Source organism: Platichthys flesus, chromosome 10, assembly GCF_949316205.1.
Source record: "Platichthys flesus chromosome 10, fPlaFle2.1, whole genome shotgun sequence".
Lineage (NCBI taxonomy): Eukaryota > Metazoa > Chordata > Actinopteri > Pleuronectiformes > Pleuronectidae > Platichthys > Platichthys flesus.
In genome coordinates this window covers 15,703,242-15,727,712 of record NC_084954.1, presented here as the reverse complement: position 1 = coordinate 15,727,712, position 24,471 = coordinate 15,703,242, and the positions used below count along the sequence as shown (strand labels likewise).

At 42.4% G+C, this 24,471-nt stretch overlaps 1 protein-coding gene across 1 annotated transcript; it reads left to right on the top strand.

Moving 5' to 3' along the window:
- The first annotated feature begins 6,453 nt into the window (after positions 1-6,453).
- pgfb (placental growth factor b) lies at positions 6,454-24,233 on the top strand. Its single transcript, XM_062397941.1, has 7 exons — positions 6,454-7,121; positions 19,791-19,827; positions 21,414-21,610; positions 21,702-21,781; positions 22,572-22,601; positions 22,706-22,768; positions 22,863-24,233. The coding sequence occupies exons 1-7, from the start codon at positions 7,059-7,061 to the stop codon at positions 22,882-22,884; spliced, it is 492 nt and encodes a 163-aa protein (XP_062253925.1). The 5' UTR covers positions 6,454-7,058; the 3' UTR covers positions 22,885-24,233.
- Positions 24,234-24,471: the final 238 nt, after the last annotated feature.

Genomic DNA, 24,471 nt, shown 5'->3' with positions numbered 1-24,471 from the left:
ACTGAGATTGTCAAACATCAGTTTTCGATCATTTCCCAAACCGATGGCTGAGGAAAAAATTAGCATTCGCCAAAGGTAACGTGGTTTTATGTAGTCAGAAATCAATCATGCCTGTAATCATGATTGATATATGGGATGTCAGAGTCTTACAAACAGGATGGATGTCCTGGTCTTCATCAGGGATGACTTTTGGAAAGACCTCACTGTTGGTTTTCAAAGGAAAAGAGCCTTGGCTCTGATCCTTTGGCTCATCCTGGTGGATTTACTGACATCTCTGCAAATGTAATGAGAAGAATGAAAGGTTGAAGAGCTGGGAAAGTCTCACAGATCAACATCATCACAATTATCATCAGAGATCAGTGTTTATAAGTGTTGGGAATTCACATTATATTTCAAACATTCAGATTCTCCCTAGATCAGTTATATTTTCTGTTTTGACTTATTCGATCATTTCCACATGTTTGAGGGATGTGTGTGGATCAGCTGGAGAACTTATTCCTGTGCAATGGAGAGGAAATCAGAAACTGAAGAGGAGGACAAGATGTGTTTCCAACTGCGGGGCAGACTTGCTCCTCCTTTCTCACAACCCCAGCCTCACCATCCTGGATCTCATCTATTTATTTGCTTATTTTCGTTATCGGGGTAATGGAAAGTCAAAATTCAGCCGCAGTGTCATTGAAAGTGTTTCCTTTAAAAGAGGCCATACTGATTTGTCACAGACAATCTGAGACTCATTCAATCGAGCCCAGTGAGAATATTTGGTCGAACTTCCCTCTATTGCCTGACCTTATTTCATATAATGCGTGTTCATCCTTCAGACAGGGTGCCACTGTCTGGGTGTTTAATCCACCCGGGTGGTCCTCATTTATCTGTCCCCTCCGGGCAGAGAACCATCTGGGATTGGTTGTCTCCCTGGCAGCAACACTTCAAGACCAGAACCAGACACTTTATCGCAGCAGTGAAACAACAAACATTGTCTACGTTAAAGGAAATCTCCTCTGTCCCAGCAAGTGCACAGAAGCCACTGAGCATTTAGCCCAGTCTTTCTCTTTTGTGAATCTACTGATGTTAACAAATGGCATTGTGGCCAAATTCCCATCAGTCGGCCATGTTATTTATTATTTCAAGTTATTAGCTTTCCACAGCTCTTTGACCTCCACCGATCTTCACTCTGCCCTGCTCCCATTTCCTTGTTCCTTGTTCTACAAGCTATAGCGACTTCAGTATTTGTATTTCTCTACACAAAAATAAATCTCAGGGCACAGTTTAGTTTGGCTGCAGTTAGCACACAGTTGAACTTCACCTAACACTTGCTCAGGCCATGGCCTACTTTGGTCATTCCTCCTCTTAGGGGCCTCCTCTGACAGTAAATGGATAATTTCACCATAAAAACTCGAAATCTTCAAATATGCGGTTTCATTATAAGCTTTTGGGAAAGGTGGGTCTTTCCAGGTTTCTAGTATTAACATAGTTGTGGATATTTTGAAGATCCAGCCTTTGAGGGTCATGATTCGTTATTCCACTTATCATTTAAAGCTCAGTTATTAGAGAAGTCCCCTTTAAGCAGACTAATAAGGAAATAAATCATCTGGCACATAATGCCAAATAAACCATATTATGCATTTTTTTATTTTTGTACTGATATAAAAATAAGACATGAATTTTTTAATTTTAGAGATATCAATCTGTGGATTTTCTCCGAACCAGCTCTTGTGCTTTCTACATTTTCACCACATCAGAGTAATATCAATTATCTCATCTAACTCTTGGGAAGAAAGCAAATAAGTATATTTCCCAAATGTCCATCTATTATTTTAAGACAGCGATAAGGGCCCAGAGGCTGATGATGATTAGGGTGTTTTTTAAAGCAACATTAGAGCATGTTCATGTCCACATATTTACTCAAGCTTAAAAAAACGTTGATTTTAATGTCGTCTTTATACTTAGTGCCACACTACACAGCTACTGTCATTTCACCATGTTTGTGAATGATGACTAATGTGACTAAAAGACCCTGAGGGAGGATAAACTAATGTGTGATTAAAAAAAAGAAAAACTCTGTGGACTGAAAAAATAAACAGCAGCATTCACGCGCAATGGCAGTCCAGTAAATCTTGCCGCCTGATTGAATTCATGTTTACTTTAGTGTCTCCAACTTCTAGGAATACATCTAATCTCACTGCCAATCGATCTCTGTGCAGCATAAACTATTAAAGGGTTTACTCCATTAACCTCAGCCTCCTTTATCTCATTTAATAACATGTCAGAGGGCTGAAACAAATCCTGTTTGCTTACAAGGGAGCATGTTTACAGAGTAATCGGAGTACACCTGCTGGCTATTACATTATATTTACACTAACCACAATGTTGGGGTTATATTAGTAGAGGATTTTTTTTAACATGAGAGGGATTTTAAAAACATCTAATTTATCTGTTTTATGGCCCCCGGCTGAATCACCACCAACAGCGTCAACCCATGAACTCAATGTGCTCCACATGTGGGACCTCTTAATGGAGTTTAGAGTATCACCACGGGCCTGAGTTACAACCTGCTGTCTGACTGCTGGACCACTTCCGCACACTTTGCACCGCTCGTTCTTCATTTATAAAGCTAACAGCTTTTATAACTGGTGCTGACACGAGCCGCAGTAACTCACCCTCTATGCTGCTTTTCCTTTTCTTTGTGACAGACTGCAGGACCCTGGCCGCACAGCTTGTGGAGGTGATGACATTTTATTGAAGACAAACAATCAGCTTCCTTTCGGAGCGCCGCCAGCGCTGCTGTGCACCACAGTGGGTGCTGGGTGAAATGGGAGTCAATGGAACCACATTGTAAGCTCAGTGTGGCTGCAGCTTCATCATAGTAATTAGCGGTGCCAGGTTCTGTCCATACACACACTCTACCAATCATGAGTCAGTCTCAGCTGTCAATCATAACGTTTCACCCCGTTTTCATAGCATCGAATAGTTAAAACCACACCTGCCAGAAAATGAACTCTTGAATTAGTGGGATCGGAACTCCAGAAAAATTACAGAAACCCTTTTTGAGAAAAATGTATTTAATGTGTACTTTGATGTTTTAGTTTGGCCCATCTCTCATTCATCAACATGGAGGAGGAGGGATTTTCTGCAACCACCTTTACAAGGACTAATCTATCATTTGTACATTAAGCTCAACTGGCAATTTGCTGAGCCAAGCTTTAATACTGGAAACAGCTAGCCTGACTCTTACATTTTAAACAATCCTCATACCAGCATATTTTAAACCCACATGTCCTGTCTTTTTGGTTTGGTCTGATCACAAGCTAATATGTAAAAACTGCCATATGAAGTTTTGGAGAAAGTTAAATGCTTTAACAGCTTCTTGATGAACCCCCTCAACCATCCACCATCCAACTCTTTTTGTCCCAAAAAACTTCAACATGTGAACTAATATTTAAAACCATAAATCGTGAGTTTCATTGTTAATTCGTACATTTCAGTTTAGACTAACTAAACACAAAAACAATACTTTTCGAAATTTAGTGGAGCTAGTAGGAGTATTTTAGACTGATTAGTTATGTGTCTAGTTTTAAATGACGGCTTGGCTAAACGCTTCCTAGTTCTAGAAGTATCTCCTCATATGTCACGAGTGTTATCTTAATCTAGGACTGGAAGGATTAGTGTATTTTCCATTATAGGCTTAAACACTAATTGAATGCTTCTTCATATTAAACACACATTTATAACATTGAGTTATATATAATACAAAGAATATAATTATTGTGACACCAAGAACTTAACCTGGTTATCACAGCCGTCTGATAGTGTGATGTCTGAGACACAGCTGCTTAAGGTCAAACAATATCCGGAGATTTTCTGCAGTGACTAATTCCTGATATCTCAAAGCTAAAATAATTTCCAATTGTCTTGTTTGCATGTAGACGGGTTTTTTACGAAACAAAACAATGAGCATGAAAACAGGATGACACCTGACAACCCTTGAAAAAAATGTCGGAGACAAAAATATGTCAATGCGGCCTGTAGGTGTAAACAGGATTTGACATGTTTTAAATGAAAGAATGTGTCGTAATATAATGCTAAACACCTTAGGTAACAGTGAGCAGCTCTTTACTCACGGCTGAAGCACTTCCTATTTTGCATCCAGTTTTTTTTCCGGCCGGGTTTAGTTTTCCTGACAATGATACAGTCCTTGTGGGAGGAAAGGATTCATCGTTTGTCACAGCTAATTATTGGCAGGAAAAGAAGGTCTGGGTGTTAAATACTGTCATATCCTGTTTGGGTCGACTGTCCAGGTGGTTCAGCACGAGTACAATCACATTACACCATCCCTCAGAATACCCAGTGTTTCCTATTTTTATGTTTGTGTTTTAGGTTACAAAAACGTGCACAGATCTGGACCACACCACAAGATGATACATAGGACAATGAATTAATGTGACTAAAGAGTAACTTGTGTCTTTAGCAGAGACTTTGGTCTACCTGAAGGGCTCTAACCATTGTTAATGAGATCCTTCAAAGTGAGCGGCTCTCCGGGCTCTCTCTACCTTCCCCTTGAAGGCCCCACTGTGGAGGAAACCAAAGTCGCCCTAACAATGATGAATGGACATCATTAATGCTGTTCATCTGTTTACTTTTTACTCAGCAATCTGGGAAAATGAGGGGTCACCAGCAAAAAGGGAAATGTGCTTGCTTTGGCGGTCCGGCTCCTCAGAGCCTACCATTCGGTCCGCACATCAAGAGACGCTGGCGAATGCAACGCACTCATTCGTGCGACCGGCTGACCCTTCCTCAATCAGGAAGCCTCATCGCAAAAGCCAATTAGCGAGGAGGTTTAGCTGACATTTTGGTCTCATATTACACCCTCAATCGGCAAAATATATCAAAAGATTTGTAATATTCATGAAAATATGTTTCATCCCTTGTTACAACAAACTTTTAAATCTCGTGTTCATTGGAGGCATCATTTAAATAGCCAATGTGTCCTCAGAGTACATTTTCAACGAGATATATAAGATATATAATCTTAGGCAGAATAACTTTTTTTCTCCCAAAACATGAGTCGTACTGTCAAGCTTTGTGGTTTTAGTAAAAACAATCAGAGCCTCTAGGTTGTTCCATGAACTAACAGCAGGGAGATCCATCTCCCCTGGCATATGATATCACTCCAGCCCGGTTTATTTCTCCTGTCAGCTCGTATTTACAGTGCAAACAATTTGGAGTGATCTTATTAGGCCCTATCAGCCGCCGCACCTTTAAAAACACTCATAGATCACAGAGCAGTCGACGAGACGTGTGTTAAGAATCTGGTTCTGTCCTCCGATCAAACAAACACGTCTGTGGGGCTGCAGTAGCCGGGAGGAGAAGCAGCAATCATTTGCTCCACCATTCAAGATCTTTTAAACAAAACATAAAAAATGACTTGCTCTACATCATTATAGTCTTACATAACCACTTGGAAAGAAGGAGAGAGGGTTTTTTAGAGTCACCTTCGGTTCATCCGCACTTGCAATAATGTGCCGATAATGGATAATTAGACCGACGGGGGAAAAGAAGGCTGATATTGCTGTGAAGTAAAAGTTTCACATCCAAACAATGATGGCTCAGTTAGAAAGAGAGGGCGGGACTTAAACAAAAAAATAATTGTGGGTTTAAATTTCCATTCTGTCTCCTGTCTGAATTTCAAAGAGCATCCATCTCAGTAGTAGTGTAGAGACACAGTTTAAGAAAAAACCCACTTTGATTCAGCCTGGTATAATTAGAGGAAATGTCTCTCATCATCCCTGACTGTCTGCTCCCTCTGATGCCCTGGCCAGGCTGGCTGGCTGGTAATGGAGGAGATGGCATACTTCTGCCGTTAAGTGTGTAGAAACGCCAAACTCATGAGTGTGGTCTGTACAATGGCAGAGGGCGGCGGAGCCATTCAGCACTGTCGAAGGAATGTGTGGAAGCCCACAAGGAATCCTTTTGGTTCCAGGGTTTTCAGCAAACACAGAAGTCCCACACTGGAGATTAACTCCAGTGTGTCAACAGTAATGGAATCTTCCTCTCGGTCTCTGCAAACTGACGCCTCAGAGGAGAATCCCTGCAGCCGGCGACGACTACATCACCCATGTCACCAATGTGAATAAAACAAAAAAGGGTCCCTTGATGTTTACCCAACTCACATGTGAGTCCCCAGAAGAAGGTTTCTGTGTGTGGTGTAAATCACCTGTGGAGTGTATAGTCTAGAATTCAGAGCTGAGGCATCAGCAGCAGCAGTGTGGAAAGAAAAGCCCCCTCAGTTGCAGCCATCTGCAGCATCCCAGAAATGACCATAACATGCAGCAGCTTAGAAAAAAAGAAAAGCTCTCATGTCATGAGTGAGTTCAGTGGAGACGGATGAAGCAGGGCAGCGAGGGGGAGGAGATTTAAATGGCCAGCTTGTGAAAAAGGTAGTCTGGGGCAATTAGAGGCAAAGCGTGAGTGTTTCTGCCGACTGGAGCCCAGAGCTGGAAGGAAAACCGAAACTGTCGGTGCAACTACGCGCTCTGTGTGTTTGTGTATATATATATGTGTGAGTTTGTGTGGCTTTTTTGTTGGACCATCACTTGAATATTTTGGATTTGAGAAGAATTTGAACTTTTTCTCGCCTGAAGCTGGCTCCAGCCTTCTTCTTTTTTTGTATTTCTCGCAACTTTTTTGGGGCTTTGAAACGTGGACCTTTTTATTTAATTTTTAAAACCCGTATCATATTTGTATTGTTCCCGGCGCCTCGTGTCTGCCCCCGGGGCCCGTATTCATTAGTAAGCACCATCCACTTCATCATCAGGTTACACGCAGCGGAGGAGCTACGTGACTGCGCTCAGTCACTCTCCGCTTGAACCGAACCCCGGGAGCAGCAGCGGCAGCTTCTCACGTAGCATCACCGCTGCTTTCTTTGGACTTTAGTTTCTTTTTGTGGATTGTTTTATTTTGTGCGTGTTTGTGTGTGTGTGTGTGTGTGTGTGTGTGTGTGTGTTTGAACTGCCACCGCCCCCTCCCCACCTCCATCTCTCAGCACTCGCTCACATCACGACATGATTCTCGGTCTGGTCTTGGAGGCTGCGGCGGCGCTGTATCTGCTGCTCTCACCTGCACAGGTAGGACAAGTTAGGGGATTTTCTTATTTGTGATCATTTCGGGGGAAAGAGTCCGTGTGATGTGGTGTTTCAGAGCAAAGTCGGACTTTGATGTTGAAGCTTGTTGAAACTGCAAAGTAACAGTAAACAAATGATCCTTTAATACTTTAAAAAAAGTTGATATCCTGTTAGTTGAAGTCCACAATGCAGGCTATACACGGAAACCGCCTGAGTCAGCAGAATACGTGATGGATGTGTCCAAGTGACAGGAGTCCACGGTGCTCTGACGCTGCTTTCATTCATAAGACGGAACGTGACAAAGTGCATCACTCTCCCTGTGGATCACATGATGCCAAGTGACTCACTGTTGTGTTTGGCGAGACTCGCTAAGCTTATAATTACAGCCGCGTCGCTCCTGAAACACCAGCTCGCTTCTGTACGACGAGCTCTCTCTCTCTCTCTCTCTCTCTCTCTCTCTCTCTCTCTCTCTCTTTCTCTCTCTCTCTCTCTCTCTCCCTCTCTCTCTTTTGATGTCTAGAGTTCCATCAAGGAATGCTCTGTGTTCTAAGATGGTGAGAAAGCTGGAGCTGCTATATAGAAATACTATTACAAACTGAGAGAGGTGAGAGACCTGCGTAGTGTGACAGAGAAAAAGTTCTTTGCAGGTAAAACTTCTTTTATACTTTTGGTCTGCATCAGCACATTTTCATTTCTTTTTTTTTTGTTGCATAAATCTGTACGTTAATTGGACACAAGCAGGCTGAAATATCATGATGAAGAAGAATCTTGTGTGGGTGTGGGTGTGGGTGTGGGTGTGGGTGTATGTGTGTGTGTGTGTCTGTGTGTGCATACTCCTTTTGGTTGCCTCTGTGGGAGCTTTCCCAGTAGAACCACTGTCTCAGTCCTAATGAGGTAAAACCACATTTTTGAGGGGGTGGTGGAGGTTAGGGTTAAGATGTGTATCGTGGTAAGGTTAAGTTCATGTAGTATAAGGCATGTATTGCTCATGGCTTAGGAATAAGGTCTTGGTGCTGTCCACAAAGAGTGGAAGTGAATGTAAAGTCCTTACAAGGATGGCTGTGAAAACTTTTTTGGTAAATTCTGTCTATTGTTTTTACCATCAGATCAAAACCGCACACATAACCAGTAGAATGTGTCTAACATCAAAGTATCAAACTATATTTAAGACAGGACAAGAACAAGAAACAAGGATCAAGGGAATACAACTGTGGGATACATAATATACATCATATGTAGAGAATAGTACATTCAAATTGGATAATACATCATATTGTACATGTCATATGGAACACATCATACTCTTGTAAAGGGTGAGAGTCCTCAGTATATCAAGACACTGTAGCATCATATTTTCATGTAGATATTCATATGCTCATAACACAACCAGGCGGACACTTTTGTGAGTGTGTGTGTGTGTCGAAAAAAACGATTGAACCTTCATTTTCAGGTCCGTCTTATCACTGTCAGGCGACGGTGGATTAGCACAAAGCTGTCCTGTTCTCCGTTGCCTGGCGTTGCCTTTTAGTCTCTTTTTATGACAATGTGCCAGAACGGGACAGAGCCGAAACTGGACCGAAGAGGACTCATGTGTCACGCCGCAGAAACACTTGTAAGAGAGATGCGCATTGTGCGGCAGGACTTGTGCCAACACTCAGGCTCTTGAGCCCATTCAGTCTCTGATTTCCCCCCAAGGTGCCTGGGGGTTGGCAGCTGTCTCGGATGCTTCTCATGTTTAACGCACAACCAGGCCATTCCTGCTTCCATCACACTGCATACACTGCCGCTGCCCGCTGCTCTGAATGTGACGCTGCATGCAGTAGCCGGTACAGTATCACTGAGTCTGTTGGAGTTACACACCGACTCGGTGGGGCTCTGGAGGTTGGAAAAAGCTCCACGTACTCCACATGGTCTGAGCGGAGACTTTGCAGCTGTTGCTGAGTTGAGGGTGAGTGGGAGAGGCATGGGATCACCACATCTCCACTAATCCTCATAATCAGCTCATGGCCTGCTTAGTCAAAGCAGGAGTGACAAAACCCAGGACCCACAACATGTAGTAGGCTGAATGCCCCCCCCCCCCAGCTCAGAGAAGAATGACAGGGACATTTAAACAGTTCAATACAAGAATTCAACATAGAGTCCGTCATTGAGATGATCTGTGAGATTCTTAGGTCTTGCTCTTTCTCCAAACCTTTCAGTTTAGTTTCCCTGCAAACAAGCATCTTGAGGTTTCGCCTTGAACATATTTGAGGAACTAAATATTTCACAACTTCTGCAAACAAGTGGCACTCATACCAGTAAGCTCTTTTATGCTCCCAGTGACGAAATTAGACCGTCCTGGTCTGTCTCCGTTCTGCCAGCTCCCACAGCAAACTGCCAGACGTGGTTAGACTACCGAAGTTGAAGGAGCAAACATTGGCATGGCTGGAAATGCTATTTATATATATATGTCTGTCTTTTGGATTCTCCACCATTCAATATGGTGCACCTTGTTGATAATGATATTTCCTCATTGCCTGGTGACTCATGCAGTCATTCATTCACGCTGTGAAACCTGGAGGGGAGGTCGAGGTTAACATCAGCTGCTTAATAATTCAGTTTTACGACCAGGGATTTACAGCAGAGCTCAGTGTCCGTGTGTTTGGTGGGAACCTGTAGAAAAACTGCTCTTATCAATGGAACTTCTCTGTTAATAGTAGTCCCTGTATTTTGTTTACCTCACAGTTTAGTGTATATGAGTAGTTTGACAAGCAACTTGTTTCTATTTTATGGCCAGGTTATCTAAAGAGTGATATTAAAAATCACAGGCAAACAGTCGACATGGAGAGAGATAGAGATGATTTTGACCGAAATGGCCTTTAGCTTTTTAATTGATCACAATTCATGACTGGTAGCTGTGAATAGACATTAGCCAAAATGTTGTCTGGACCTAAAAGACTTAAAAAAGAACTGCTATGTTTTGAAGGGAGAAACATTTGACTTGTGGGGACTCGTTGAACTGTAAAACATGCACACCTTGGCTCGGATATCTGCTGTCTGCACCAGACGCTCCAAAATATTGTCCGCCACCCCTAGGGCTTTAATTTATCCTCAGGTAGTAGTTGTGTCATCATAAAATTTAGACACGTGCTATTAACTTTGGAAAGGCCTAATACTATGCTAGCACTTGGCAAAATTGCAGCGTACACATCACTAAACAAGCAGTGACTGGTGTACAGACATGCAGCGTACACATTATGTATCACCCAGGACATCATCACGTTCCAGTCATTAAGCATCTGCATATGTATATGTGGTACAATGCATCAATTCCTCTTTGCTCAATGTCTTATCCAAGATCAACACTGCGGCTGGTAGAATCCATGTAATCCCGATCCTAACAGTTCTTAGTGCATTCTATTAATATGTACTGATATGATTCCTTATCCAGAGCTTCTCCTGGTCACATGTACATACAACACATAACCATTGCCTGGAAGTGGAAGCACCTGGGTTTCCTCTCTGAACAATGGCGACCTCCTGGTCACCTCCTCACCAGGGCTAATTTATGGAGAATGTGCTATAACTGGCATCCACCGGTTATTTTGCTCACATTGCTCGACTTTTCTATTTATTTTTGGTATCTCCTGTGCATGATAACCACGTGCTAAATACAGTATGTGTGTGTGTGTCCACCACAGTGTCAGTATCCCACCTCAGATCCTTTGTGCTCTAGATTCAAAGGGCTTTGGAAATCACCACTTTACCTGTTGCCTCCTGCCCATTTCATAACGCTCCCCACCTCGTAACAAAAACCACTGGAATGCCGCACACACAGTACCTCACCTCCACTGCCATGGTGGCTGTGTGTATGCAAATGCAAGTGAAATCTTGCATCAACACAACCGAACCCGACTGTCATTAGTCAGTGTTTCCATGAAGATACAGTGCGAAGCCTGGATTTGAGGGCAGCTGAACAACCCAGCATTCAGCTCAGAAAGTAAAAAGGATCCAGCAATATTAAGGAAATCAGTGGAGGATAAGAATTGTAAGCCTCTTTGGTATGAGATTATGAAATTCTTTGTTGGTGTCTCCAGTAAAATACAACATTTTCCTCAGATTAAACCAGAATTTGGAAAAAACTTCTTGCCCAACGCATTTCGATTTTTGTCAGACAGAGGAGGAGGAAGAAAAAGAGGAAGATGGCGAGCGTCAGCTACAGCTCTCGCTTGTGTTTGTGGGGACGTGTTTGTTGCACAGGTGTTTCCTTTATGTCAACTCCAGCAGCGAAACAAGACTGCATCTCACACATGTTTTTGTGTTCATGAAGCAGTGTTCTTTCACATTTCGCCACGTGTACGCCACCTTTCCGTCACAGCGGAGCATGACAAGCAGAGAGCTTCTATATCTAATATCTACGTAATACATCAGGTTTCTCACAATGCAATGTTTCTGTCAGCTCAGTTTCCAACAATCGGACATTTAAAAGTCAAGTTCCTCCTTCCCTCTGCGTCTCGGTGTCTCTCATGCACTCGAGTGTCTTTTCTCTCTAGTTGTAATGTCCTGGCCCATGGGAGAGTCTCAATTGCAATCAGGAAATATGGATTTCTTCTTTCTCTTTCGAAAGGAGGAGGAGGGGTGTCGCTCGGGGGCAGCCGTCTGCTCAGCGAGCTTTAATCTCACATCTGGATGTAATTTACTGTGGTTTACAGAGGGAGAAGAGCGTTTACTGTAATAGAGACCACAATTACCACCGGTCAGTCTTATCTCAAGACCTGTGTCGTGTGTGTGTGTGTGTTTGCAGATGGGGTTTTATGGTTTATACAGTGGATGTGTGTGTTTGTGTGTGTGTCTTTGGGGGGACATTTGTGCATGCATTAATGGATTTAGACTGAGGAAATGGTGTTTATCTAACTCAACATTTAGATGTTGATTTAATCCCTTGTTATTTGATCACTTTTAGTTGTTTTTTCTACTACTCCAAGAAAACCTGATAGTTGTTAAACAAACCCAATGTCGCAGATAAAAAAGTTATAATGAAGGATATAATTATATTTATCAGAGGAGGTTTGCATTTACATTAAAGGAAATATGTTCATTTACTTTCTTGCTGAGAGGCAGATGAGAGTATCGATACCACTCTCATTTCTGTGTATTAAATAAGCGACCGTCAGGATAAGTTCTGCATATGTTGGCGGCAAGACCGGGATTGGAGGGTGGTGGGAGTCAACCCTGTAATCTGTATAAAGAATCTTCACAAAATATGCTACTGCTTTCAGACATGCACTTAACTCCAGAGATCCTCAGGAATTACTCCGAAAAAGAAAACAAATATCTGCGGCCGAAAAAGTTGTGCCCTATCACGTGATGTTCTGTAAACAAAACCACGAGATCTCCGTTTCGGAATTGATACGTGACATCCTGCCTCAGTCAGCTGCCCCACCCCTTGCCTGAATCCTGTATCGGATTACCTGTTTTTTTTAACGTGTCTGAGCAGACAATCTCCCGCTGCGTTGTTTATGTAAGAAAGGCCAACTGCGGAGAAGGTCCAGACCCAGTTCTCCAGAGATCCTTGGCATGTCATGTCGGAAAACGGGTTAAGTAAAGATGGATGGGGCATCTCCATTTCATTTTACTATTTCTAAAATATCCCAGATACTAACGCTGTCATATTGCACATTTGGGGCTAGAGTCTGCACAGTAGGGATCGTGGGTAGCGAGCCATAGGAGCGAGGTCCGGTCGATGCAAGCACTCGATCAATCACGAGGCAGTCTCAGCTGTCAATGAGAATTAACTAGAGGGTCATTATAAGAGCACATTACTCCACAAAGGCTACATCCTACCCTAAGAGAGTGAGAAAACAAACTGGATCTGCCCAATTATCCAAATCCGCTAAATATAATAGGTTCTTCCTTTGGTCAAGCTCCACCCCTCCAAATCGGTTCACCAGTTTTTGGGTATTTCTAGTAATTGAACAAACCAATGCCAATGAAAACACAACCATAGACTGTTTACAAAGATTAACTTACTTCCTCCAACTATCAAGAAATGTAGCCAAATTATCCTGTATACGATGGTCGCCATTTTTGCTCATTTGGAACCAGAGTCGGAAAAGTAGTGATCAGGTTATGGAGCCCCAGCAAGGTCTCAGCTGTCGATCATATGTCATCAATTGAGATAACTAATTAAAAACAAGCTTACCAGAAACATGAACACTGAAATATTAAAATCAATTGGATAAGAACTAGCCTAAACCTAAAATGATATAGGCTGTCTTTGAGATCTTCAACCAGACACCAGGTGGCAATCGAACTGATGTGGTTTCACTTTGAGGAGTTTTAATGTTTAATGTCCATCTTCATAACGAAATTATGGTACAAAAGCTGCAGCAGGTTTTTACAGCGGTTTAGGTGACTTTCTATTTCTCGTCGAGGGCCGGTCATTTCCTGCGACAGGCCATGACAGCGTGCTACATACTCATCACTCTTGATTTCAAAGGCCCCACCCACCCGGATTGCTTGAGAAATTGTTGGGTCTTCTCGACCACATGCTCTGTTGAAATTTGTTGCTGTTGTGATCACATGGCCTGACCACCACCCGAGAGACCTAGCTGGATACTGTCTGACCTGTAATGGCGTGGCTGTCAATGCCTGTTTCGCCCTCCTCGTGTATACAAAACAGAACCTGGCTTTCTTTTGTAGCTGCGGAGAATAGATACAGTGACCTGCAGACCCCCCTGAGAGGCCTCGGAATTTAGGTCGCAGTCATGGTGTTGATGATGCGGAACCTTGCTCTCGATAAAGGATGGATGAGGGGGATCAGCGAGGCAGGAGGGCTGGCTCCGTTTCTCACCTCTCGAGCTGTCGGTGTGTTTGTGTTCACTCTTTCTGCTTTAGCGCACTCTGTCCTGTGTGGTCTCGACTTCTGAGTCAAGCTTTAGTCGGATCAAAACCAGGACAGCATCTGGCCTAAACGCTGCCTCCATCACCAAACTCAGTCCAGAGCCACAAGCTTCGTCCCTGCACTGTTTACCCACACTGTTACCCTCACTCAATGAGGTTTTAAACTGTTTTGGGAATCTTTATAAATAATGGCATTCTGCCCGGTAGCTGGGATCATTATTTGTTGAGAGGGTTTTTCCAAAAACTCAGCCGCTCCACTTTTGCTCTTGAACGCTGACATATTTACTAAATTTAGATAGTTTTCTCTTACTGGTGAGTTTGTGGAAAGTGTTTTGTATCGTACTGCTTCAAGAGGATTAATGTGTTAAGAAAAGGAAAATACACAACAGCCGTGGATGTCGCAGTCGCAGTGGATGCTTGTGACTATTATATTGCTGTGGCATGTTTGTGGTTTAACATTTTTCACTGTTATTCTGATGGATTTAAGAATCAAATGCCCAACTACCCACATCTTTGGCCTCCAGCTGTAGGAAGCTACTGAACCACATCAAACATGGCAAAGTTCTTGTGTCTTGGTTTTTAGCCAAAGTGTGTGGTAAACTTTGATGTGTGCTCAAATACAAACAGCTGTGATGCGTTTGTATCTGTTTTGAACAGTGTAAATTAAACCTTCTGGCCCTTTCGCCCAAATGAGGCATGACCCATCATGCTAGTCATCATTAACCCCCGCCAAGGAGCTTTGATGGTTGGTTTGTTTATAAGCATGATTACACAAAAGCAAATGACATACAACAAAACTTGGTATAAGGATGAGGTACAGGTCAGGGAAGTAACCATTCAGTGTTGGTGCTGATCTGAATCAGGGGGATTCTTTCTTCCCTTTCTTTAGCATTGTGATTTTTTTCAGAGTTTTCCCTTTTCTCTTAGGGTGTGATTCATGGATGTTGATGAAACGTCTCGGGACACTGATATCTATGAGAGTGTGTCATTTGGTGTAACTTGGTGTAACTGTTGGACCTTGGTGGAGCTATGTGCTCTTTTGAGTACCATTCTAGTTTCTTATATGAAGTAACATCGCCAATCTGTTGTAAACAAGCAGGTTTTATGAAACTCTATCATCACGATGGACGTGTCAACAATATAAACTCCGTTCATGAACTAGCTATTACTAAATGTTGGAGCATATTTTGAAATCAGAGGTTTCTGTTCTCTTTATTTCATTAAACTTGGAAACAAGACAAGCTTTGCCTTAGCTGTGATTGTATTACAGTCCTAAGGTGAAGAGAAACATGGATGAATGAATCTAGTTTCACATCATTTTCCAGTCCAGTCGTCCAGGAGAAGGAGTCCTATCTATTTAGGCTGAGCTGACAAAGAAACCTCTCTGCATTTGATTTGCGGTACTTTACACTGTGGGATACGCAGACTGGCTGGTGTCCAGATCTTTTTGGCAACTGACCATAGTACCTGCTGTTAAATTGCCCATCCACCCCCTCCCACCCCAACCCACCACTCCTACACACACACACACACACACACACACACACACACACACACACCCCTAACCCGCCCCTGCGTGACTCTCAAAGTTGAAAAACCTTTTATGACCATTATGCTGGGTCCCCATCATGTTTTATTTTTGCTCCCTGCGCACACTGCCCCTCCTCTGACAGATGGAGTTAAGCAAGGAGGTTAAAGATGACGCAGTTCAGCTGTGTGGGAGTGGAGAGTAATAAGGCCTGGGGCCTCTGTGGCCCTGACAGCAGGAGCCCAGGGACACAACAGGTCCTCTGATCTGACCCAGAGAACGGAGCAAACTCTCAGCCGGCAGCGCACAAACCTTCAGAAGCACAGAGGACTAGCTTTTAAAGCAGTCAAGCGTTGAGGAAACTCGGTGCCAGAGGTTTTAGTCGGATCACTCCAGCTCCAACAAACTGCCACTCGCTCTGAAAACCGCTCATCAGTGGCAGCACGGATACACAGGTCTCTGAGAACCAGCTGTCCTGACAAGAAAACAACTTGCTCAACTATGGGACAGTGACCACAGAGGCCTGAGGGACTATGACGCTCACTTCATATCCAGCATGATAATTATCCAATGAGAATTTAAGAACGGAATCCTCTGACTCACTGTGCTGAACAGTATTCAGCGACTGTATTTCTAAGTTTGTTTGGAAGGTTATCAAATGAAAATGATCAAGTGTCAGTTACAGTAGAGCTTCTTTTTTTTATTCTAATGACATTTTGGAGCTGTTTTCAGAATAGTGAACACTGATAAGGTGCCAATTTTTGGGCTATTAATTTTCTTTTTCCAGGAATTAAAAAAAATCCCTCAAATTTAACTTTACCATAATTTGAGTCAGTGAAGCCCTAACAACATGTTAACTTTACAGTCAAATTTCACTCACACTTTTACATTTACACTAACTCATTTAAACTTTATAAGCTTCAGTTAATGTTCGCATCAAATGTCGGAATGCTGGATAAAATGAGTTCTCCGTGATTTTGACTGACATTTGGGTTAGATTGGGAATTTCTCAAACCGCTGATCTCCTGGAATCTTCACCAAAAACTGTCTCTGGAATTTTTACTCAAACAAAAACATTGAGTCAGCGTCAGCCTGGTCGATGGAAACGCTTCAGCTGTGCAACTGTGGTGAGCTGAGGAGCCAAGGAGCTCAGAAATTTGAGGTGGGCACAGGTTCACCAGAACAGGGCAGATGCAGAATGGAAACCATATTCTGGAGTGCTTAATATGGATTTCTGCTTATGGTTAGAATTCACTGTCAGCACCATAAATCCATGGACCCTAGTCTGTCTCGTGTGCAGAATCCATGGGGCTGGTAATGTAATGTTATGAATAATGTTTTCAGCGCCCTTTATATCAGCATTCTAATAGAACATCCTATCTGTGTATTATTGTTGACCATACGCATCCCTTCATGGCCACAGTTCACCATCTTCTAATATTCACTTTCAGCCCAATGTGACACAACAGACAACCATCTCGGTTTAAACTGGTTTCGTGAACACAGAGATGAGTTCAGTGACCGTCAGTAACCTCCACAGTCAGCACATCTGAATCCAACGGGAAAACCTTGGGGATTTTGTGCAAGACGAGACTCCCAACATGAATGTGCAGCTGACAGATCTGCAGAAAATGCTGTGATGCAGTCATGTCAACGCGGAGCAGAATCCCTGAGGAATGTTTCCAGCATCTTGTTAAATCCTATGCCATGCAGAGCTGAGGGTGTTTTTCAGAGCAAAGGAAGTTCATGTTGTGTTTTTCTTTTCACAATTGGTGTTGACAAATACAGTTTTACTGGATTCTGGTCTTGCTTTCGAGTGTTGCCTCACAAAGCCTGTGAAGTTTAATCTACCGTCCTCAGTCAGATATTTTGTGTTTGATTGTGCAGGAAATCACTACAAAAATCTCAGCACAGTTAAGGTACTGTTTTTCCTTTGTTGTTGCCCTGATGTTTTTCCGAAAGCATTGGAGCATTGGAGGGTAACTTTTGAAATGATGTTGTTTCCAAACCCCAGATTTTGTGCAGAGGACACAGAATAGAGGTATTTAATTTGCCAAGACTATAGGATTTTAGAGTGAGGTCAGGTAAAGTCAAGTTTCTTTGCATAATGCTTTTAGTCAGAGTTATTCCGTACGGTCTAAATATGCACATTATGAAAACAATAGTTAAAAGAGATACATAGCAACACCCAACTCCCTGATAAAAAGTCACCAGGGAACAAAGTGAAACTGCTCACAAAGTCATTCTGCTCCTGGGGTTTATGAGACAAGTTTATACACATACTGCATCCGAGTGGTTTTCCTTTTCTGCAAGGAGCTACGTTACCTCACAGTGAACATGAATCACACGGTGAATACTGTAAGCACACAGGGAGGAAGGAATGACTACGTGAGGATCGTCATGCAGCCTCTTATAATCTGGCAGCTTGTTGTGGGCCAGCTTACTCCTCTGTTCTCGACCACGGGAGGTGCCAAGGGTGCCTCTTCGCCATGTCAAGGCTTAACCCACGACCAAGGTCAGAAACCCCACCCCCCCACCTCACCACATTCTCGACAGCAACACAGACCCTGAGCCAAAAAGCCCTTGTGATGCGGAGCAGTCTCATGAAACACCCACAGACGAGAAGAGAGAGAGTGAAAGCGAGAGAGAGAGAGAGAGAGAGGGAATAAGATCATATGCCCATTAACACTGGAAAAGGATGTATTTTATCAGCCTGGCATTGCTGCAGAGGATAAAAAAAATAATAATCAATGCCCCCCGGGGGCTGGAGGTGACTTTTGACAATAACCGAAAGCCAAACTGTGGCTTTCCCATGCTGCGCATAAAGAAGATTCTGCAAGTGGAGCTCGTGTCCTGCGGTGCTGTTGTGAAAACCAACACAGTTCAGTGAACGCCACTCTATAGAACAACTGTCAGTGGAACAGCTGCACGCTTTGGCCGGAGGAGACACCGCTTTGTGGAGGAGAAGGGAGGCGCCTCATCAGTTCCCCAAAACTCAGGGAGCACTGAGTCTAAGTGGCTGACTGGAAGCTCTTGTGTATCTATTGACATGAGGTCTGTCACGCTGCACTGTGCTCAGGCTGCAGTGAAGACAGATCCCTCCAAAATAGCCAGACCTGCCTGACACACATCTCACTGACACTTTTGCAGGAACCTCTGAAATGTTTTGTGTGAGTGTGAATGCATCATCCTCATCAAAGCAGGACGTTCCTCTTTAATCACATTGTTTGAAGGGGGTGTGTGTGTGTGGGGGGGGGGGGGGGGGCTGCCGTGTGTAGGGCTCTGCTGACAGATGCTATCCTCACCCTAAATTGGGTTCATAACAGGAAGTGGATGCAGCGCAGCAATGGACAGATGGTGAAAAAAAGCAACGGCCCCAACATCTGGGGAAGTCCTTCTCAGGCTGCTGTCGATTATATCACACATGTGGGGGCCCCAACGTTTCACACGGACAGTGTTGAAGTATGAATGTCAGAAACAGTGACATGCAGTACCAGTGATGAGGAAGACAATGAGGAAGCAGGTTGTCTGCCGCCCTGTCCAGCAGCATCCGCCGAAGGGCATTTTATTAAAATGCAGATTTTTCCCTTCCTGAGATTGGAGTCAACGAGAGGTTTTGTGTTTTCCCAGGCGAATGAGAAATGCACTCTTGTTTATCAGGGGCCGATGGAAAAAAAACAAGACAGAAGAGGAAACCATCAATGGGAAAATAAATAGAGAGAGACAGCTGAATCTTACACCACAGGAAACAGGTTTTGAACCTAAACACTTGGGCAGGCAGACAGAATGTGATGTATATGACAGACGGAAACTGCTGCTCATCAGAAAGACTTTTTCCACAGCAGGGTGAAAGAAAAAGTGCTCGGTCGTCCTCTTGACTTTACTGTACGTCCAGCTATCACCTCTAAAGGACAAAAATATCTGAGTATCTGATATTAGAATTGCATTGCGATAAGACCAACAATTATACAAAAAATAAAAAATGTCACCCTGTCAATGAAATCGATAATTATCGCGATAAATATCACATTATTATAATCTTTATCATTTTTTAAAAAAAAACCTGGAACATCAGTGATTTCACAATGTAAAAGCATTATATTGATATATTTGTTAAATTGCTTTTGATGACAATATTCTTGTGATAATAACTTGTCCCTATTGTGTATGTTTTAGTCTCCTCCATTCAATTTGGATGCTGAACACTATAACACAGATGAATAATCAATAACTTTATTCTCCCTTTTTTGTGTGTTTTGCAGAGTCTACCTTTGGCGAACATTAACCGTACAACTGAAGGTAGGAATTTCTACCTGTCTTATTCCTGAAATGTCCTCAAATCAAATCTGGCATCGATAAAAGTTACTTTGAACTATAGTAGCTCCAACTGTTTGGTTTTACCTGTGTTTGTTTTAGAAACTGGAGTTTGATGGTTGCCAGTTTGTCACACAATGATTTATAAATATAATTCACTATGCTCGTCAAGGTTGCATTTCAAAATGAACTCAGTCTGAGTATAGAGAATAGCAGGACATGTCGGGACGGGCAGGGATTACTCAATCGCTCACCTTCTCCCGCCATATCCTCCCTCTCCCTTAAATCACTCTAATTTAATGCTGCTAGAAGAGAAATGAATTCAGTGTTAAGGACTTGTAAAACTGGCGGCCAAGGAGGATTATGAGGAGACAAAGCAGACATACAGTCAGCTCGAGGAGCAGTGGCTGGCCAGCGAACTGGCCCTTGGCGCTGTACAACATTACGGTTCACGGCCTCATCTCCCTACCGTAGATCCTTCCCCCAGCCGTCTCCTCCCAGCCTGTCTGCTTTTATAAACAGATGTTGTGGTGTCAGGCTCCATTCGTTGACCCCGGGGGTCAGTGCAGTCCCAGAGGTGCCTGCGGGGTAGCTCAGCTCCAGCTCCGGCGGGGCTCTGTTCATGGCCATGTTTTCCAATGTTTGTTTTCTCTTCCTTCTCTGTTTGCTCGGCCGTAGTCGTCCCTGTTCCTCCCACACAGACTGTGCAACTGGGACACTTTCACACATATACTCCCACAGGAAAGACTACTGTACATTATACAAACATTTTTAACTTCAGAATGAAAACAGGATACACACTGGTGTATCGCGACTGCTTGAAGGCTTCCCTGTACATGATATGAGCATGCCACTGTTGGATTATTCAGGTAACGACTGATTCTGTTTGTAGATGAGAGTTTCATCAACAGCATCGATTTTTTAAAGGGAAGTCAAAGTTGTTTTATTTTTTAAGGCCGTTCTGATCAAGCTCAATAAACACCTTGAAATACAGAAATAAAATTTGTAAACCATCAGAGTGGCTTTGAATACCCTCCGCTCACATTGTATATGCCCCAAGCACAAAACTATTTTATATTGTAATGCAATTTCACTTATCGTATGACATATGAAAGACAATCATTTTCTGATTGATATAGTTATCTACCCTCACTGTTTGTAAAGTTATATTGGAATGTGTGTTTTTCAAACCACTTTTTTGTTGATCTTGCCCTGAACCTTTGACCAATCAGCTCAAAAACGTTATCATCTGGAGATACTCTCCCAAGTAATAATACAAAACCAAGGTTGGGTCAAATCCGTCCATGTGTTTTTCAGTTATTTTGTACACACACACACACACACACACAGCAATACCTTGCTTTCATCTCCATCCGATACATGGTCATAAACTTTTAACTGCAATCTACACTGACAGTAACACGTAAAGACAGATAGGTGGCGATATTACTCTTATAGAAACTGAGCATTTATCCTCCTATATTCCACTCAGCACTTATATCGTCCTACACAAGCTGATTTGGTTGTAATACCAAAGTGGGCCACACTCAGCCTCCGGTTCTCATTCACAGTGATAATGTTTCAAGAGGTGTGGAGTCGCAGCTTCTGCCGGACCATCGAGAAGCTCGTGGAGGTGGTGCAGGAGTATCCGACGGAGGTGGAGCACATCTACAGCCCCTCCTGCGTGCCACTGGTGAGGTGTGCAGGCTGTTGCGGGGACGAGAACCTGGAGTGTCATCCCACCCGCACCTCAAACGTCACCATGGAGGTGAGAGAATAGCCTGGTTGGATGTAACCGCTCTTATAAAGCATTCGGGTGATCCATCACTGAACATGCTGTGATCGCTTCTATCCCTCAGCTGTTGAAAATCAGGCCATCAGAGCCGGGTCAGGAATATGTTGAGATGACGTTTGTGGAGCATCAGACATGTGAATGTAGGTAAGAAAACCAGTTTGTGACATGAAATATTTTGAAGTATACAAATACCAACCTACAACAGCAGAGCACCGAGTTACATTTCATATCAACATGATAAGTTTCCCTGCCAATTTGCAATATGTACATATGTGTCTGTCAAAACTTCACAGACAGTAGTTTCCTACTATATCTGCCTGTAGCAAACAGCACATGATAATGTTTTCAGGTTTAGCTTTGGTTTGGAAGGTTAGAGAAAGATCGCAGGCCTTTCAGATACTGAAAAATCCAGTTGTGGCCTTTAAGCATGAGATGGGATGTGTTCATTTAATCAGTGTTTAGAACCACATCCACTTCTTTTCTAAATGTACAAAAAGTGCTTTTGTTGCCAGGACACACAAACCTCAGACTCTAGGTTCCCCGCCCACCACACCCTCCTTCATATGGTCTGAGTGTGCTACAAACATTTAACACCTGATTAGAAAATATTTTCTGAGAGAAGGGACACATTTTTGTGAACACAATCAATTAGGAGTATACAATTATAGTAATAGTATTAATAATAAACTTTATTTCTATAGTGCCTCACAAAATATAATATTGAGTGCAAAGTTAGGAAATCATAGAAATGCCAGATCATACTCAGCAATGTGATAAAACAAAACAAAACAAATAAAAGAACAGCATTAAAACAATACAAATATATTCATTAAATGTCATTTCTATGAGACTGGGTTGGTAAATACTTACATGGCTGTAAACTAATATTGCGCCTTGATGTTCTCGCTAATTAATTGAAACATTTGTTCTTCAGAGTCAGGAAACCCGTTGTGATGGTCGAGAGGTAAGAACCTGAACCCACTGTTATAGCACCAATTTTTCAGATAATTAAAAAAATGTCCATCTCGGTAAAAAGGAGGCTTACTGGTGATTTTGTTCATTTTGCAGGAAAAGACCAAGAGGGAGAGGACGGAAGAGAAAGGAGCGACAAAAAAACAAAGAATGTGACAGGTGATTTGAGAATCCTGAGAGAAATCATGTCAATTCCCTCCAACTATCAAACAAACCGCATTCAAAAGCTGTGTTCCTTCCTTGTGTCCTGTAGGTGCCAGGTCCCGCGCAGGTAACTGCAGTGGTGACCCAACCCCCTGTTGCAGTGTGGCTCATTATTTATTTCCAGCCCAGTGACGGCATCAAGAGTCTCCTCTGCTCATCTATCACCACTGTGTCTGCGGCCAGAGACTCAGAGAGCTGTGTCGTGTTGCTGACGTGCCCTTCTGCTGCTGGGCAGAGCGTTTTGTAATGACAAGGTTCAAAAGGAAGTGTGTTCTGATTGGTGGAAACACTTCTGACACAAACGGATATCCCTGGGAGCCAGTGCAATGTAGAATCAAACCGACTGATGCCTTTTCTTTTACACTAGTTATTACTGTATCAGTTATTGTAATTTGTGGAGTTCCTCTGTATTTAAAGGTGGTTAAGTTTAAAAATCTATATTTATTGATACAGCCGAATATATTTGAACCAGCAACATGTAAAATGTTTCTCATTCCTTTTTCAAACTTTATCCAAGACACCTTGACTTGTCAAAACTGTAAATGTTGGACTGAGTGTGCAGCTGCTTTGTACACACTAATAATGAAATGTCGCCCTCTAGTGTCTGTGGAAACCCTGCTCAAAACTGAGCTATATCAAATCATTTTTTTAAGGGGAAATGCATGAATATAATTAGACACAGGACAGTCACAAACAATCACTTCATCCCATTATTGGCATTTAACTATCAGCTATTTAAGTAACAATCCCATAATCATTGATTCTGGATGAATCCTCTACATGTCACGAGACCAAACAGGAGTTGTTTGTATTTTGCTGCCAATTCACATATGTATAAGAGCAATATTTATCAGAAAAGTTTATCAGCTGACGACGTCCTCAGAAGATTGTGTATGAATAAATATATCAATTTGACAAATATCCTAATTATTCTTTAATCCTCTCTTTATTGCTTTATTGTGAGCAGGGTAGATTAGTAAATAAAACCGCTTTCTAAATGAACAAAATTTGGCCGTGTGAGAAATCAGTTAACTTTACAAGACAACAGATTTTGATTCGTTATGTTTTTTTATTGCATCACAATGTTTTCACAGATGATATATATTTAAAAAGATAACATGTCTGCTGGGTGGGCCCCAGTGACACGAGACTCACATGAGCCCACAGCACAGGTGTCTTCCTCCATATGTGTTTCTTTTTTAAATCCTGCAGTAAGGAAGGGATAAACTGAAGTAGTTCTGTTAAACAATGTGCTTTTGTTTTTCATGTGCTTCGCAAAGAAAATCTATGAAAATGTACAGAGTAACATTTCTACTGTTTTAGCATTTTGTTTCATTTGAATATTTATTTTGTAATTAAATTGTCATGGTTGTCAAGTTGTCTGCTGTGATTTATTTAATTAAAAACAGACTAAACAGTACGAATGAGTCCAATTGTCTCTAAATGAATTGAAACATCATTAAAAAAAACTGTCAAGTGTTTCATTATATTGATATTTATTTGTTTTATAGAAAATACATCATTTATATAGAGGATTTTTTGAAGTGTTATTTATATATCTCCATTTCCAGAAGTTGAGGAATGTCGTCACCTGCAGGGGGCGCACTCATCCCTCTTGGAATAAAACAGCATGCGCTGACTCGTTTCCCTGGCAACTA

Bases quoted from the DNA above. Each gene is read 5' to 3' on its own strand.
- pgfb (XM_062397941.1), top strand. From the start codon at position 7,059: ATGATTCTCGGTCTGGTCTTGGAGGCTGCGGCGGCGCTGTATCTGCTG. The intron at 21,611-21,701 runs GTGAGAGAATAG...TCTATCCCTCAG, and splicing joins CCTCAAACGTCACCATGGAG to CTGTTGAAAATCAGGCCATC. The intron at 22,602-22,705 runs GTAAGAACCTGA...TTCATTTTGCAG, and splicing joins CCCGTTGTGATGGTCGAGAG to GAAAAGACCAAGAGGGAGAG.